This window comes from Eucalyptus grandis, chromosome 2 (assembly GCF_016545825.1).
Source record: "Eucalyptus grandis isolate ANBG69807.140 chromosome 2, ASM1654582v1, whole genome shotgun sequence".
Taxonomy (NCBI): Eukaryota; Viridiplantae; Streptophyta; class Magnoliopsida; order Myrtales; family Myrtaceae; genus Eucalyptus; species Eucalyptus grandis.
The window spans coordinates 14,505,753-14,524,825 of NC_052613.1; the positions used below are offsets into that span (position 1 = coordinate 14,505,753).

The window sequence follows — 19,073 nt, forward strand, 5'->3', positions numbered from 1 at the left end:
ACTACCCGAGACCCCCTAGCTAAAGCAAGTCCCACCCAAAATTGACTTTGCTAGATCATTCAAAAGATCATGCATTGAAAACTTAGATGCATCGATACTTGATTGTTGAAGAAATGACTTGGATACTAACTCGTCAAAGTGCTTCCGTCCCAATTTCAAGATATTCTCATTTTCTTTTTGCCCATCTAAAAGTCCCTCTGCTATCCATAAGAGTATCAACTCATCCCTCTCAATTTCGTAATCCTTGGGAAATACCGCACAATAAGCAAAACATCTCTTTAGATAGGAAGGAAGATGGACATAGCTCAATTTTAAAATTGGGAGAACCTCATCATTCTCTGCCATCAGAAGATCCCATATTTTGTTATTTAAGGTATCTTCCCACTCATTAGGATCACTTTTAGTACGTAGGACACCGCCCAACATCTTTGCCGCCAAAGGTAAACCTTTACATCTTTCAGCTATTTTCTTGCCTAGTATTTTAAAAGCCGGGTGGCTCTCAAAATTTGTTGCTCCAAGAGCATGAAATGCCAATAAGCTTATACAATTATCAAAGGACAATTCCCTCAAATGATATGGTGAAGCTCTTGTTATGGAAGCAACATTAAGGTTGCGAGTCGTGATGATGATCTTGCTTCCGCTAGCCCCCGCTTCAAATGGCTTTAAGAGGGCGGTCCATTTTTCATACTTCTCATTCCATATATCATCTAAAACCACAAGAAACTTCTTCCCAGCTAGATTATCCTTCAACTTAACTTGAAGCTTGTTAAGATCTTTGTCATCATCGGACGACCTAGTGATCGACTGCAAAATAGTTTTTGTTATGTCAAGGACATCGAAAACATCTGACACACAAACCCATGCTTTCTTCTCAAAACAACTATTCACTTTGGCATCATTATATAGCCGCTGAGCCAAGGCCGTCTTTCCAACACCGCCCATCCCAACTATGGGGACTATGCTTAGTGTGGCATCAGAATTTTTGACCTCACGGATCAATAGTTCGAGTATCTCCATTTCTTCCTTCTCCCCGCCGACAAACCGAGGCTCCGGCAGAGAACTAGTGGGATCCCTTTTGTTGCCGTAGTTGGATCTATCCACAACATTGTCTCTCAAACTTAGATAATCCCTCCTTTTGACAATCGCTTCAAACCTACCATTGATATCTTGGACCTTAGTGTCAGACACGAGTGAGCCCGGTCGTGTAAAAGAAAAGAACTTCCTTTTCCATTGACCTCTACTTGTTCTGGATTCTACCTCCAACTTAACTTGAGTGGCTTTGATGTCGAACTCATCGAGCAAGTCTTCTATGTCAAAGGCCAAGTCCCTAACATCATCGAGCCACAGCTTCACTAGACAATTACCGCTAAGTTGCTTTTCCTCTGCATCATCCACCACTGCATTGATTGTGACTAGTATCCTCTTCCAATCATCAAGGATGGTGGTGTCAATTCCTTCCCGTTGCACATAGTCTGATGCCAAAGAACTCAACTTGTCAAACAAGGTCTGAAAGAAGGAACCCAAAATGATCTCCCCAATGGCCATGGGTGAATCAATCACTGTCGAGAACAACAAAGTGTTTTGGTGAAGTAAAGTAAAATGAGCTAATGGAAAGAGAAAACTATGAATTCCAGGAAGACCAAGACGTCCACTTACCAAAAAGAATAAAAAAAGGACCAAGACTTTCAAGGGATGCACACCAAAGTTTAGACAAATCAAACTAAAATAGTTTTTTGTCCAAGAGTGCCTGTTTTGTCAATTGTTCTCCCTTTTCTTCGGATCTAGACTTTTCTTGTGGGCATCCAAAACAGAGGATAAATGTGATTTTTCTTCATATGACCAACTTAGAGCTCACACGTATTTTCATCAAAAACTTCATTACTTACTAGTGTTGTGTTGGCTTTTCACGCATTCATATATTATTAGAATCTCTATGATTTCATTGTCCTTGTTTTTTTGCTTTATTGTTGAATATGCAATCAATGTAGGCTTTTACATGGCGATTACAATGCTGAAAATTTGCATATGTTTATGATATGAGAAGATTATCGGTTCCTCCTTCAATATGAATGACCATGTAAAGACATCAAAGGTGACTAATTTTGTCCGTTCAATGAGGAAAACAAAGCACATGCTTTGGGCTAAACAAGAAAAAGGTCAGGTGCACCAACTAATCCATTAACCAAATTGCTTTAGTTTACTTTGCAAATAGTGAAGGAGTCAATAATCATTAACTAACATTACATAATCTAGTGAAAATTATACTTTATGCATCAAACCATCGTTCTCTTATCAAACGATTCCGATGATCAACTTTTACCTTAGCACCCTTCGGCAGATCATCGTTGTCATCTTGCTATGAAGTTTTACCATTGTAACTGACACTTACAGCCTATATTGATCGCATATCCACAGTATGCGATCAATGAGCGGAATCGTTCGAAAAGCACGTGTTTTGTTGATGTTGTCTTGAATTCCACAAAATTCAATCGGGAAATCTAGGAAGGCTTGAAGATTGCAGGCTATTTGTTTCCAAATATATTTCCTAGATTTGGACCTATCTATAAGAGACTTTCATGGGAAATAGTCTTGATTCAATGTAACTGAGATGTATCATGATACCTCTAATATATAGGGGATAATCACTGAAGATTTATCAGTTAGTTTAGGAAAGTGGGGATCTGAAGATATATTTATTTCAGCATTGTATCATGTACTCTTGTGATATGCTCAAATAAGAAATCGTCTCTCTCTCTCTCCCGTGGACGTAGGTGGATTTTTTCACCGATCCACGTAAATCTCCGTGTTCTTGATTATTCATGTTTACTTTTCTCATTTAGTTAGGGTGTTCTTCCACACAACATGCTTTCCATCTAGCCTTGCGTCTGTTTATCTACATCTTTTTGTGCAACACGAAGGCATCCCCTCTAGAAGCGTTCTTTAAACTTTTTGTATTCTGAATCGTGTGAAGTTCACCCAGACATTTCGTGCTCTCCATCAACAATGTATTTACTATTTACCTTGAATTAAAGCAAATGTCCCTATTTTCTTTTTGTCTTCTATTGGTCTACGATTAAGGAAAAAAAATGACGAGTCTTCCATAATTTGGTAACATCATAATGAAAAATTCACAAGGAGATTAGAACCATATTAATCTGTTTAACAATATGATTTTTCTTTTTTGGTATGAGCATTTCACTTCTTTCAGGTGGTGACTTTGTATTTTTTTTCCCTCTCCCTTTTCTCTATCATATCTTTTATTTTCTGGTAGCGGGAATGCACGATTATAAACATTTACTTTTCATTTACACTTTTTTTCAATGAATTATATCTAAAACATGTACTAAACCCTTAATGTGACATCCGGATTTCGCTGGACCTCGAATATGTAACTGTCCGTGTCGACGAATTTGTTGTCAGACTGCATCGTTGGCGCCACTTTCGGTCGCCGTTTCATCACCACTCTCACCATATCGAAACGTTATGTTTCGTCACATTCTCACGATAGCATCTCACCTAGGAATCTTTTCACGTAGGGCCACCCGTGAGACCCATCTCTTCCGCATTTGCACCTTATTAAAGCGAGTTTTCAAGCACACGGAGACGTCGACTCCCGAAGTTGTGGCCCCATCAAGGTACCCCTCCTTCACGCGATCGAGGAACTCGCCCATGCATAGCCATGCATACGTCCATTTGGGGTTCAACAAAGGAGGATATTTGACCACCTAATAGCCCTAAATAAATTGCCTTTCCCCCATGCACGTACAGAACCATGCAGCCCCTTCTCTCTCGCAGTTCAACCGGTCAACAAAAAGGGAAGATTTTGACCGAAGGAGCAGCCACGTCCAGCATGCATGCAAGGTTGACCATGCAGCCACGATTTCTTCAACTGGACATCTATTTGAAGACTTTGACTCCTTGAAGCCCACGTCCTGCACTCGAGCTGCTGCCACGCCCCTCTCCTTCTTCGACCAGCGTACCGAGTGCAGGAGCAAGGAGTCGGACACGTCTCTTGCATGGACATGCAAGATGTCCTTCGACCGGCACCGGATTTCCTCTCCTGTTGACTGTCACGAAGGCCCGCTTAGTTGACCCATGCAGTCAACAAAAGGGAAGACGCGTCTACGCATGGGAAGGGACAGATGTCGACTAAAATTCTTCAAGGACAGCCACGCTCTGCTCGAGCTGTCCTCGCCTCTTCGCTGTCACCGCACGCGTGACTCAAGGAGTCAACGGCCAAGAGGGATTGATTTCCTCTTGCATCCGGTGAAGCCGAGTTTCTTTCCCCCCATTTTCTCTAGTTCTCCACCCCTTTGATGATGGCAGCGAACTCTCAGTCGAAGGTCTTCCATAGCTCAGGCATCGTCACCAGCTATGTAGGACCGATATAGACACGTGACACAAGACACGACACGACACGATACGACACGACACACGATATTTCTCAAAAAATAGAGATTTCCGACATGTTTTGACACGTTATATATTAAATATATATTTTTATATATAAATACAAAAATAGATAATAAAAAGAGCATAGAATTAATTTATACTAAAAATATTTATTCAACATTTGTTAATATCATTCATTATTTTAATTTGATAGAGATTGAATAAGAAATTTAAAAATTGCAAACCCAAAAGAGTAAATTTGAAGGAACATGTCATGTTTTCTTACAATCGTCAGAAATTAGTGAGATTTCTCATAGTTCTAGACAAAGTTCGGAGTTCATGATATAGACTGGCTTGGAGCTCCTATGTAAAACAAGGTTCAAGAAAAATGAAAATCTAAGACAAGAACTCTCAAAGTACGACCAAAAGAAAAGGAAATAACTAAATTCGCCATGGAAAATGTAAGAGATAACTTACAAGCTAATGACATAGAACAAAAGAGATAACTCACAGGCGACGCCTGCAAGAGGCAAAAAGAAGCAAAAAAGAAAAAAAAAATCACAACTGCGGGGGCGGTGGAGCAACGCCGGCAAGATGAGGGGCGTTTCATCATCACTCATGGGAATGTCAAAACTTATAAGTAAGAACTTGAGAGTGAGAATTTTCTTTGGTCTCTTTTATTTTTGTTATTTTCATTATTTTTATATATTTATATTTTAACCCCTCAAGTATTGAAAATTTTTAAAATTGACCCCGTGCGTGTCGGAATTGCGTGTTGAAATTTTGGACTCGCGTGTCGGAGCGTGTTGGGAAGAGTTGACCAAGTGTTGGATTTCTCAACATTCGTTGATTGTGTGTCGGAAACATGTTAGAGTGTCGGACACGACACGAAGGCTTCCGGAGAGTGTCTGTGCTTCTTAGGCCACCGGTAGACAACCACCCACACCACATTGCTGTATCCCACGCCATCGGCCTCCTCACCATCCCGTACCTAGCTACTAGCCGCACCACCACACCACTCTGTCACCGACCCCCTCATCGTTGTTGAGTCGCCCACAGACAGCCAAGCCGACCACCTCAGGAAGTCTCATCGCTTCACCTTCGGTTTGTTGCCGAAGACCACCGCCTGCCACCAGCGTCGCAGCTCAAAATCTGTTGCCGCCCCTCTGCCGCAGCAAGACTCGAGAGGCCTTGGCTCACGCCTCACTGTACGCCGTTGTTGCTTCTCTTCACCTCAACCGTAGCTGGTAGCTTGCAGTCCGCTCGCCATCAACACCACTGGACCTAAGGCAAGTTGGAGTCTACTAACCTATATAGTGTAGTGCTGTTGTTGACTGAGGAAGTGCATTGTTAGGTTGGATTGTTTGAATTTGGTGTTGAATGGTGATATATAGGATGACCGAAATTGTTTGGGGCTAGATGATTGAGGAAGCTTTATAGTTTTTATGAATACGTGTGATTTCGGACTTCAAATATGCATCAATTTTAGCGTTTGTAAAGCTTTGAGAATTCCGCTTATAAACTGTTTTGGAAAACCTCCCAATTTGTGTTGAAATTTTTATGTACCGAGGTGCTGCTCACAAATGTTTTAAAAAGAAAAGAAAAATGTTTGGTGTCCTTGAAATCTCAAACTTTTACATGAACCGTTTTTAAAACCTTGAAGTCGGGAGTGAGGTTTGGAATTGCCGATATGCCGATTTCAAATTACTTACAGTTTTGATAAACCTTTTCAATTCGGGCCGTGAGGCGCAAGTGCGGCTTGAGGATTTATAAGTGAATTTCGAAACCTATTAGAGGGTTAACTGTGGAAGTGAATCTTATGGATTTTGTATCGTGCTTTTGATTTCATTGATATGGGATTGACATATGTTTTAAAGACTATTGTTGTGGTATTGATGTGCCTTTGAAAACGTTTTGGCGTTGATTTGATTTAAATGACTACACCATGGTTGATATATTAGTGCTACCGTCGGACCCTCGGGACGACGAAGTCCCGGGAGACGGGATGCCTAGAGGTGAGACATGACACGCTCTGGATGCCTGTTGGACACCATTGTTGTGGTGAGCCCCAGAGGTTCCCTGGGTGTCGGGATGCCCAGACATATGACGATACACATTCTGGAGGGTAGGGGACACTAGTAACATAGTGAGCCCTGGCGATTTCTCATGATGCTAGGTTAGGTGCGAGATGCCTAGAAGTGAGACATGACACGCTCCGGATGCCCGGTGATTGAAATATGGAACCGGAGGCTTTCATGATGCCAGGTTGGGTGCGAATGCCTAGAGGGATGCAAACACTGGTCCTCTAGGAGTAGGTGATAGTGAATCACGAATCTGTTGAGTTTTAAAGTTGATTGTTCTGCTGAGTTACGCCAATTTGATAGTTGCACTTGATTATGGAACAAAATTGTGTGGCACGGTACGAGACGTGTCATAACGATTTGGCCTTATAATCGAGACCCACATGATTGAAATGATGTGTTCTGGTTATTAAATTGCGCTTGCCATTTCATTGAAAAGCTTTATTGACTTAATGCGCATCTATTCTTTTATTGATGTGTTTTGTGGATTTTGCATGAAATCATATGACAATGATTCTACATAATATAGTTTAGTAGATCTTTAGCTGTTGAGTGGTTGTACTCACCCCTCGTGGGGACTAACATATTTCAGAGTAAGGAAGATGTCTCTGCTGCTTGCACCTCTTGGTACTTTCTATGGGATCCCTATCGATTTACAATGGGAACAAACCGATCATCAGGATCCCGACTTTCATTCGAGTGAGGGTGATAGTGATGTTCGACACTGGCCTACCCTTGGGTTTCGTGCATCAAGAGTTCGTCATCTTGTATGTCCGAAGGAACGAACATACTCTGTAGCCGCTGCCACCGCCGCTAGAGGACGATGACGGGGGATCGAGCGAAGTAGAGTGATCGAGGACATGAGGTCAACAACGAAATTTTGGACACCAACACTTGTTGATAGACGACTTGTGAATAGCTAATGGAAATGTTGGTCTAGTTTTTGATATAGCCAAGTATAGGAAACTTTGGCTTTTGTTGTACCAACAAAAGACGTCTATCAAGTTTACGTTAATAAAAAAAAAAAAGTGCTTGGTCAATATTTGTGTGTATCTAGTGTGCCTCATTTCAGTGTTTAGGAAGGGAGTTGTTGGATCCGCTTCCTCCATATACATTGCGTAGGGACCAAAGAATGTGTAATAAGACCCCATATGGATTCTCCGAAGTCCATTGATATAAGAAAGAAGAATATCTAGGATGAGGAAAGAAATGTGGCGACCCTAATGGATTGGGGGATGTTGGGGGGTGTCACAGCATTATTGGTCCCCCCCCCCCTCGAGAGAGAGAGAGCTGAAATCCATGGAGTGATGTGTTCATGGCTTTGCAGCCCCACTAACTGATTAAATATCATAAGTTTTTTTGACGCCTTCAAAAATTAAAATTAAAGTTAAAATTGACCGACTAAAGATTCTTTAGCATAAATTAGAACTCAAAAGGGGGAGTCAACAAATATGAGAAAGTTACTCACTTTTAGGAGCGTACAATATAAAATGACAAGTTGGGCTTTTTAGGGTTGAATAATATGCGAAGTTTTTTTAATACTAGATTAATGCGCATTATAAAAAAATGAGCAATCTCTTAAAAATTTCCGACTTAGAATACCCTTTTCTCTAACAAAACACTAAGTCATCGTGTGGTCTTTTTTAATTTCCATAATTCAAAATTTAATTTTTTTTATCACAACCACCTTCACATTTTTCTCTATCTTGAAAGAAAAAACATGGATAAGTTTTCCAGCACTAAACTATCATTGGTTTTCACACGATGAAAACAAGTCGTCCACATGCAACACCCTTGGGGCTTTAGTAGAAACTACTTCATGTGAAGTTTAATTTGCGAATTGACTTAACTCGATTGATTACACTGGTGCACCTTAAAAGAATACTAAATCACAAGCACCTTATTAATTCACCTTACCCCTTTCAGTTGATGGTAAATCTACCATATCTATATAACAAGGACTTCTTGTTATAACAGTAAATATTTGAAAAGACACAACAAAAGTTATTTATTTTGTTTGGCACCGCGAAATTATAGTAAACGTGAATGAATCTCTTCTAAGAGGAATGACGCTATCCTCTTACAATATTTATTGTTGTTTACCCAATTTAATGGACTAAAATTCCAAACGACTATGTGATTATTTAATGTAAAATCCCAAACTTGTACTGAGTAGAATCATTCCACGTCAGTGTGTGTTTAGTAAGGGGGTGCATGACAACCAGTAATTTCTATTCCAGAAATAATTTTTCTATTTCAGACCTGTTTTTGGAATAGAAATCAGTTTGATAAACTTATTCCGTTTTTCTATTTATGGAATAGAAATGAGAAATAAAAAATTTTCTCATCGTTCGTCAACCGATCCTTCATCCGTTGCCACCGACCACCGTCCATCGGTCGCCCGCCGGCCGCCGCCCCCGCCGCCATCCGCCGGTCCACCGTCGTCCAAAAGGAAGAAATTTTGTGTCGTTATCAAACAAATTTCTATTTTTAGAGTAGAAATTTTGTGTCGTTATCAAATGGTTACTTTTGCTTAGAAACTGTTGAAAATCATAATCGAATTTTCTGGTCATTTTGTTTCCAGATTTTCCAGATTTTTCAGATCTTTTAGATTTAGATTTTCTAGATCTTCCAGATCTTCTAGATTTTCCAGATTTTATTTGTTAGTTTTTAGGAATTCGTTTACTACCTTTTTAGGGTGCTGTAGCAACTATAAAAATGTTAGATGTCTCATGTAAATATTCATTCTCTGGAGAATTAAAAACTCAAAGTAATTTCTCCTAAAATTCTTCATGGTATCGAGCATGATCCTGGACCATTCTCTTCTACCTTATTTCTGAGAGTTTCCACCATGACAAAATACCCTAGAGCTGCCATGGCAAGCGAGGTTGAGAGTGAAACCTTAGACCCTAGAGCTCAGAACTCTCCTCACATTATCCAACCTATCAATGTATCCGAAGGTGGAACTCTTCTCATCACCGGTCATAAACTTACTGGTCACAACTTCAATCAATGGTCTCATTCTGTCATGATTTTCGTTTGCGGAAAAGGTAAAGAAGATTACCTAACTGGAGTTGCCATACAACCTGAGGAGATGAGCCCAAATTATCGAACATGGAAGGCGGAAAATAACATGGTGATGTGCTGGCTGCTGAATTCAATGACAAATGAAACAGGGGAGAATTTCATGTATTACAAGACAGCAAAGGAGATTTGGGATGCTGTTCATGAAACTTATTCAAAAAAGGATAAAACCTCAACCATTTTCGAGATCAAGGGCATTTTCCATGACCTAAGGCAAGGGGAATCTTCTGTCACTGATTATTTTAACCAACTTATACGTCATTGGCAGCAACTTGACATACTGGAAGATGTGATGTGGAGTTGTCCTGAAGATAGCAAGTGGTACAAGCAGATTCAAGATTAAGAACGCATCTACAAATTTTTGTTAGGCTTGAATCAAGAGCTTGATGAGGTACGTGGATGAATTCTGAGCATAAAGCCCCTACCTAGTGTACGTGAAGTTTTTGCTGAGGTCAGGAGAGAAGAGACTCGGCGAAAGGTGATGCTTGGTTCCTCAAACAACCAGACCAATCTAGCAAATTCTGCTCTAATTGCTCGAGGATCTCAACCATCCTACAATTGAGGCACTCAATCAAACAACAACAATCAGCGAAGGGGTGGTCGTCCATGGTGTGATCATTGCAAACGAACGGGTCACACAAAAGACACATGCTGGAAAATTCATGGTCGGCCAGATGATTGGAAGCCATTAGCCTCACATCCTACTCAAAATCGAGAGAGCAGAAGCAACGTAGTCCAAACAGAAACAATCGCCGGTAAATTCAAGTCCCTTCAACAAAGAGCAGTTGGAGATGCTTAAAAGCTGCTACAAGAATCGTTCGAAGGCAACCCATCCGAAGGGGGGTTAGTACAAGAACGATAGCTCAACGAGGTAACTCTCTAAATGCCTTTAGTGCTAAACAGGAGAAGATCACCTCTTGGGTTGTAGACTCAGGAGCATCCGACCACATGACCGAATATATCATGATGTTCAACGAGTACAATCCATGTCAAAATGGCACTAGTGTTCGAATTGCTGATGGTTCTTGCTCAAAGGTGGCTGGTGTTGGATCAGTGGTTATTTCAAAAGATATAACACTGAATTCAGTATTATTTATTCCCAAACTCAGCTATAATCTTCTTTCCATCAGCAAGTTAACCAAAGATTTAGGCTGCATTACTAAATTTTTCTCACACTCATGTGAATTTTCAGGTTTTGGATTCGGGGATGACGATTGGCAGTGCTGAGATGGATGCGGGTCTCTACCTTCTGCGAGTTAATGCCTCAGAATGGAAAAACAAGAAGATGTCATGTGTAGCATCCCGTGCTAAAGAAGAGAGTGATGTAAGATTGTGGCACTATAGGTTAGGTCATCCAAATTTCTCGTATTTAAAAAGGTTGCTACCTTCTTTGTTGAATAAAGATTCAATAAAACTACAATATGAGGTGTGTCAATTATCCAAACATACTCGTAGTTCATATCCTTTGCAACCTTATAAGTCTTTTCATCCATTTCACATGATTCATAGCGATATTTGGGGACCTTCTCGTGTCAATAACATTTCTGGTTTTAGGTGGTTTGTTACTTTCATTGATGATCATACAAGACTCACTTCGCTGTTTCTAATGAAAGAAAAATCAGATATTGGCCAAATCTTTCAAACCTTCAACCTAATGATCCAAACCCAATTCAGCACAAAAATCCAAGTTTTCAAAATGGATAATGGGAGAGAATACTTTCACTCACAACTCGGGTCATATCTAAATAGGCATGGTATCATACATATTAGCTCTTGTGTAGAGACTCCACAACAGAATGGAGTAGCGGAGAGGAAAAATAGGCATCTTTTGGAAGTCGCTCATTCTCTTATGTTAACCACCCATGTTCCTAAACATTTTTGGGGAGAAGCAGTGTTGATAGCTACATATCTCATCAATCGTATGCCTTTCCGTGTCCTAGATTTCCAAACACCATTTCAGAGTCTATTTTGTATTTACCTACATATTCGTTTTGCCTCACATATCCCACTCAAAGTATTCGGTTGCACAACTTTTGTTCATATAAATCAGCAACATCGTAGCAAACTAGATCCTAAGTCTCTCAAATGTGTGTTTCTAGGATACGCTCCAAATCAAAGTGGATATAAGTGTTATTGCCCACAAACAAAGCGTTTTTATACCACAATGGATGTTACATTCTTTGAGCACCAGCCCTTCCACTCCAAAAATACCATTCGGGGAGAGTTGTGAGGAATATTATTTTGGGACACTTTTCATTCACTCGGGTCACAACAGACAAATACCAACTCTGCTTGTCTTCCGAGTCTACCCATTCAAGATGCTACACAAGACAAAAATAAAGAGGTAATTGTCTACTCTAGGCAGAAAACTCAAAAGGGGTTGGAGGACAGTATTACATCAAAGCCGGCCCAAGAGACAGACTTGAGTTCAAGACCCACAATGGATGAAGGTAATGCTCCTATAAGCTTAGAAAATTTTGATGTACTTGATGATCTTGATCAGCCCATTGCTCTTAGGAAAGGGAAGAGACAATGCACTCAACATCCCATTAACAATTTTGTGTCTTATGAAAAGTTGTCTCCTAAATATAAGGCATTTGTTTCAACGTTGAGCAACATTCAAATTCCCAAGAATATCCAGGAGGCACTTGCTCAATCCGAGTGGAAAAAAGCGATTCTTGAGGAAATTCTTGCACTTGAGAAGAATAATACTTGGGAATATACAAAATTGCCAACTGGGAAGAAATTGGTGGGATGTAAGTGGGTATTTACAATTAAGCACAATGCTGATGGTAGTGTTGATCGTTTCAAGGCAAGGCTGGTTGCTAAGGGATTCACGCAATCATATAGTATAGACTACGAAGAAACCTTCGCTCCGGTGGCCAAACTAAATTCCATTCGGGTGTTGCTCTCCCTTGCAGCTAACTTGGACTGGCCCCTACATCAATTAGACATAAAGAATGCCTTTTTGAATGGGGAATTGGAGGAAGAAGTCTTTATGGAGGTTCCATCGGGAATTGACACTAAAGAGAGCTTCAACAAGGTATGCAAACTCAAGAAATCCCTATACGGCCTAAAGCAATCACCTTGTGCTTGGTTCGAGAGGTTAACAAGGGTCGTTAAGAAGCTTAATTTCATTCAATGTCAAACAAATCATACAATGTTTGTCAAGAAGTCAGTTGAAGGTAAAAGAGCAGTAATGATTGTATACGTCGATGATATAATCCTAACTGGTGACAATCTGGAGGAGATTGAAAAACTGAAGAATATCTTGGCAGAAGAATTCGAGGTTAAAGACTTAGGTCAACTCAAATACTTTCTATGTATGGAGGTAGCTCGGTCACGGAAAGGAATTGCAATTTCCCAACGCAAATATACTCTTGATCTTTTGAAGGAAACTGGTATGCTTGGGTGTAAACTAGCTGACACACCCATGAATTCTACAAATAAAACCGAGATGGAAGAAGAATGACCATTAACGGACAAAGAGAGGTATCAAAGATTAGTTGGCAAACTGATCTATCTCTCGCATACTCGGCCAGACATTGGTTTCGCAGTAAGTATGGTTAGTAGATACATGAACCGACCAACAGAGAAACACATGCAGGCAGTTTTTTGAATCTTACAATACTTGAAGAAGAATCTTGGAAGAGGGCTCTACTTTAAGAAAATGGAGGAAAGAAACGTAGAGATATTCACTGATGTAGATTGGGCTGGATCTCTCATGGACCGAAGGTTGACAACAGGGTATTGTACCTTCATGTGGGGCAACATGGTTACTTGGAGAAGTAAGAAGCAACCTGTTGTTGCTAGGAGTAGTGCTGAAGCGGAGTTTAGAGTAATGTGTCAAGGAATATGTGAAGGCATATGGTTGAGAAGAATTTTAAATGAACTAGGATTCACTAATACCAATCCTATGTCATTATTATGTGACAACAAAGCTGCTATTGAGATTACCAAGAACCTGGTTCATCATGATACAACAAAGCATGTGGAGATCGATTGACATTTCATCAAAGAAAAACTCGAGGAAGGAATCTTGAAGCTCTCGTATGTTCCAACCAATTATCAAACAGCGGACATACTGACCAAGGTTTTATTCAGAAATAGTTTTAAGACTCTAAGGTGCAAGCTGAGTATGATAGACATTCATAACCCAGCTTGAGGGGGAGTGTTGAAAATCATAATCGAATTTTCTGGTTATTTTGTTTCCAGATTTTCCAAATTTTTCAGATCTTTTAGATTTAGATTTTCCAGATCTTCCGATCTTCTAGATTTTCAGATTTTATTTTTCCAGATTTTATTTGTTAGTTTTTAGGAAATTGTTGACTACCTTTTTGGGGTGCTGTAGCAACTATAAAAAATGTTAGATGTCTCATGTAAATATTCATTCTTTGGAGAATAAAAACTCAGAGTAATTTCTCCTAAAATTCTTCGAAACTCTTTTAGAAATAGAAATAGAAAAATCTATTTCTGTTCTAGAAATTATTTCTGGAATAGAATGGTTGTCATGTGTTTAGTAAAGAGATCAATGATAAGGAGATTAAAAATTAATCTTAATGTCCTAATATTACTATCTAACAAAAATTGAAGCAACAATTCTTTGTTATTAAACTCGACATCAACTTTAATTAGGATCATAGATAGGCATGAAATCAGTTTAAGAACCAAACTTCTATTGCTCCGTTGCCCCTTCTTTGCTTCCATAATAGAAAGATTTTAGAAAGAATAGGTGGTTGCTCTCGGGTAATAAATGCTCACTAGATGCTTTAGATAGCAAAATTGCAGCTGCATCAGTTTGTGGGAAAAATAGAGCAAGAAGATAGATGTCTCTTACCTTTTCCGAGTAGACTTCTTGGAGCAGACCGGTGAATGGGATGAGATCAATGGCAGCAATCCAGCAAGCACGAGCGCTAAGTTCAGACGAGTAGGAGGAGAACACTATTGAGCAAGAGGATGGGCATGGGTGTGGTGAATCTAAGTGATAAAGAGATAAGGGAGAGAGAAAACTATTGAGTAGGAGGATGGGCATGGGTGTGGTGAATCTAAGTGATAAAGAGATAAGGGAGAGAAAAACTATTGAGTAGGAGGATGGGCATGTGTGTGGTGAACCTAAGTGATAAAGAGATAAGGGAGAGAGAAAACTATAAAAGCTAGGAAGACCAAGACTTTCACCTACCAAAAACAATAAACAAAGACCAAGACTTTCAAGAATGCACATAAGTGGTTAGAGGAATCAATAGAAAGTACTTTGCGTCCACAAGTGCTTGTCTTGTAATGGTTGGACAATATCCTCAGATATTTGTAGTTTCCACAATCATATATTTGTTCATGTACATAAATCATAAACTTAAGAAGACCAAGACTTTTTATAGACAAACTACAAGTCATCAGAGATGGCTAACTTTCTCTATTCAAAACGGAAAACAAAAGCACGTGCTTTGAGCTAAACAAGAAAAAGGGTCAGGCACAACAACCACACCAAACAATCCATTAAGCAAGTTGCTTTGTTTCACTCTAGCAATGGTAAAGGAGTTGCAAATAACCATCTAACAGTATGATCTACTGAAATTATGGTCTATGCATAAAGCTCATGAAAAGGAAAATCGTGTTCAAAAGGACTAGCATTCTCCTATTAAGCGGCTCCCTACCATTGACTACTATCTCAGCACCCTTCAGCAGATCATTGCCACCCTCTTGCTGCGAATTTTTAGCACTGCCATTGCTGCATATAACAAAAACTCAAGAAGTCCAAGACTTTCCAAGACGCAAATTGGCTTTGTTACTTCACTTTTCACATGTTTTTTTTTTCCTCGTTTGAATAAAATATTATTTAATAATCAGCATTGATTGTTGTTCTCTTGCTCAAAATCAACAATAATGTTCGTCTCACTTTTTTCATGTTTAATCATATTTTAATTATTCATTCATTTATCTCTATGGTACTTGTCTATTAGAATTATGTCTAGATTTTTATGTATCTTATCAAATATAAACTTAATAAAAGCAAAAAGAAAAGCTAAAAAGAAAAAAAAAACAGCAAAAAACTGAAAAAGAAAAAAAAGAAGGAATGGGGCGAGGGAGAGCACCGCCGTTCCCACAGCCACAGCCATGCCGTTGGCGTCAGCACCACTGCCAAGGCGACTCATTCCAATGCTGTCGCCACTATCGCAACCAACGAAACTAGCCAGATCAACCATCACATCCAATTACCTTTAATTACCTAATGACTGGTGTAACTTGATCTAGAGGGGGAATTCACAACATAAAGAATGAATTCTAGGATTCACGATTTCTCACTTGCGTCGTCAAAAGTTGGGTTCCATGTGAAGTCCACCTCATCCAACAGTGAATAAACCTATTCTTAAAGGCTTGACTACCTAATTGAAACTAGTAAGTTCTTAGCATTTATTTTTAATATTTTAATCTTTAAAGGATGAACATTCAACTACACCACCAATAAAACGAGGGCTGATATTTTACAATCTCAAAGCATGATGGGCAAGCTGAGAAGAAGTCAACATATTGCAGTGAAGATTTAGCTCAATATACTCAACTTCTTTACCTCAAAGAAAGCGACTTTCATCCATGCACTATTGTCCTATATGAGAAAAGCGGCACCCACATTGGCCCAACAGAAAGCGCCAATAACCACTTCAACCGAACGAAGACCCCACCAGCCACAAATGCAAGTTTATAATTCACTGCACAAATACATACGGACAGCAAGCTACTTGGACAACTTAAGCACGCTTCAAGCATCACAATGTGACAATCCAATATGAAATCATAATGAATCAAAGACGTCACTTTCTTACATGGATACACATACCGAGGAGGTCCAATTACGCACAAGTAACACCAGACAACTAATGGCTTTACTTGACTCAAATCAGGGCAACATGTAATACCATCATTTTTTATATGTTTCAAGCCTTGAATTGCCCCAATTTGATGAAAAACAAATGTAACATCAATGCGGCATCTCTCTATATGTTCACACAACTAGAACACTACCAAAATGATATTGAAATCCTCACAATCCCCATGTGAAAAAAAGCAGCCAGCAAACACCCTTATTATATTTAAGGTTGGAAACGATGACAATTTGATGAACCATCAATATCCACACATGCCCATCTCACTATGCATATTTATGCACCTCAAGGACTATGTATATAAAGTCATACGTAGGTCATCCGTACCAGAACTTCTCACGTCCAGCAGCATAGAGGAGTAATACCATGTACATCTTCAACGTCAGTTAACACAGCAAATGCATGCATGAACAGCGAACATCAAACGCACGTGACCCACATTTGACATACTAAAAGCACACATAATTGCATTTCTATCAACTTTATACGAGAAATGCAGTAAGAGACGAGCAGTGCAACTTCAATGGGACATCAAAACGTTGGTAAGCAGAATGCAATAGGAATTAACTATCTATGACTGAGTCAGGCATTCTGTCGAACAGTTAAAACGCCTCCCCGTTAAAGAACTAATATACGCCATCTTCAAGCAGCGATTCGCATCAGTTATTACCATCAGCAACAACCAAGGTCCAGGACATCAACAGAAACCGAGAAGGAAGAAAGTCGATGAAGAAGCCTCTCCTCTGGTAAGCGATCGAACGGCGAGGAGCCGAGTAGAAGGAGCCGTTGTCGTGGGAGCAAAGGCCGAGAGACGTCAGAAACTGAGCTGGAGCTCTGCCGAACTCAGTGCTCTCCCTCGCTAAAAATTCTTCTTCCACCATCTTCTTGCGGCTTTTGTTTTGCACTGAATCCTTCGACAGAAGTTGTCTTTTGGTCGACTCACCGTATGGTCCCATAAATTGTTGTTAGGTGATGATGATGACTCATCGTTATCACGCTAGAATATGGAAGGAGAGGGAGTTATAAAGATTACGAAGCCTGTCATTAACTAAATCTAAAGAGAGCCATTGTAATAACTCATTGTTCTCCATACCTGATTGTGTGTTTTCGCACATAATTAGGCCATAAGTTTCGAGCTCATGTGAGTCCACGTTGATATCAGGTATATTACCTATCATTTTTTTTTCTCAAGATGAAACCAGATATTTCGAATAGTCCTCACTATATTCGAATGCAAAACATACTCATTCATTTGAGTAGGCTCAAGAGCAAAACAAGAATTGCCCATCGAGCTTAGCTCAACCTAGCCCAAATAAGGGAAAACAATTGGGCAAGCCTAGGGCCATGACTCTTCTCTTAGAGCTCGGAGCTACCAAGACTCGCCCGACATTGTTTTATTGTTTGCCGAATGCACGACTTGAGCGAGTCTGGGCAAGCAACTTTCTTCTTGGGCACTAGCTCGCCCCGATGCTGTTATTTATAAGAAGAAAGTATAATAATTTCTAAAATCTTAGGGCTGTTATGAAACACATGAATGAATAGAATACATGAATGAATATTCATTATATTCATCCTATCTAATGTGTATATTTGTATCATATATTCTAAGTACATCTCCCTATACAATAAATGTTCATCTCTCTTATCCAGTACATGTATCATTCGATACATTGATATTAATGATAAGTACATTCTTATTCTTCTATAAATAGGAGTTTAGTTTTGATGTACAAGAACAACTATCAAAACAACAATCACAATATAGTGAAATATCTAGCTTTCTCTACTATCTCTAGTGTTCACTTACTTTCTCTTCTCAATTTGTTATCTATTATATATTCGCAACGCAATATTTTACAACACGTTATCAGCACGAAGATCTACCGACTGAGTAAGTAAGTTTTGCAAGGTGGGTATTCTTTTTATTAATCAACTTATACTTCATTTTCTTCTATCAATTCTTCATTTTTATTTTTCTTGGCCGAAAGCCAAAATTCAAATCTAAAAGTATCATTCTGCTCCTGAAGTAGCGGTGGATATTTTGAAATTCTTTTAATTAATTTAAGGATTTATTTTTGCAAAGATTATGACAAATATTGAAAAGCCCAAATTCCACATCCTGGAAGTGAGTGGAAAGAATTATCTATCCTGATGCCTTGACATGGAAATGCACCTCCAATGGCAAGGTCTCGCTAATACAATTACAAAGGATGGAACCTCAAATGAAAAAGGATAAAGCAAATGTGTTAATTTTTATTCACCGTCATTTGCATGAGAGCCTGCATACTCAATATTTATCCGTTTGAGACCCTCATATCTTGTGGAGGAGGTTGAAGGATAAGTATGATCATACCAAAACTATTATCCTCCCTCAAACACAATATGACTGGCAAAATCTCAAACTGCAAGATTTTAAATCAGTGTCTGATTATAATTCCGCTTTATTTGACATTGTTTCTTGGCTTGAGTTATGCGGTATCAAACTCGTTGATGCGGAATTGTTAGAGAAAACTTTCTCCACCTTTCATGCTTCAAATATTGTATTGCAACAGCAATACCGGCAACGTCAGTTTGCCACATATTCTAAATTAATTTTTGTGCTTCTTACTGCCGAGCAAACTAATGAATTGCTGCTCAA

General features: G+C 39.3%; 1 protein-coding gene across 1 annotated transcript; it reads right to left on the reverse strand.

The window, feature by feature from the left end:
* Window positions 1-15: 15 nt before the first annotated feature.
* On the reverse strand, window positions 16-14,576 carry LOC120290522 (putative disease resistance RPP13-like protein 1). Its single transcript, XM_039306805.1, has 2 exons — window positions 14,395-14,576; window positions 16-1,559 (listed from the first exon to the last, which is right to left on the reverse strand). Exon 2 carries the CDS (start codon window positions 1,543-1,545, stop codon window positions 16-18), a length of 1,530 nt encoding a protein of 509 aa, XP_039162739.1. The 5' UTR covers window positions 1,546-1,559; window positions 14,395-14,576.
* Between the last annotated feature and the right edge of the window lie 4,497 nt (window positions 14,577-19,073).

Excerpts from the sequence above, each read along its gene's own strand:
- LOC120290522 (XM_039306805.1), bottom strand. The coding sequence starts at position 1,545 with ATGGCCATTGGGGAGATCATTTTGGGTTCCTTCTTTCAGACCTTGTTT.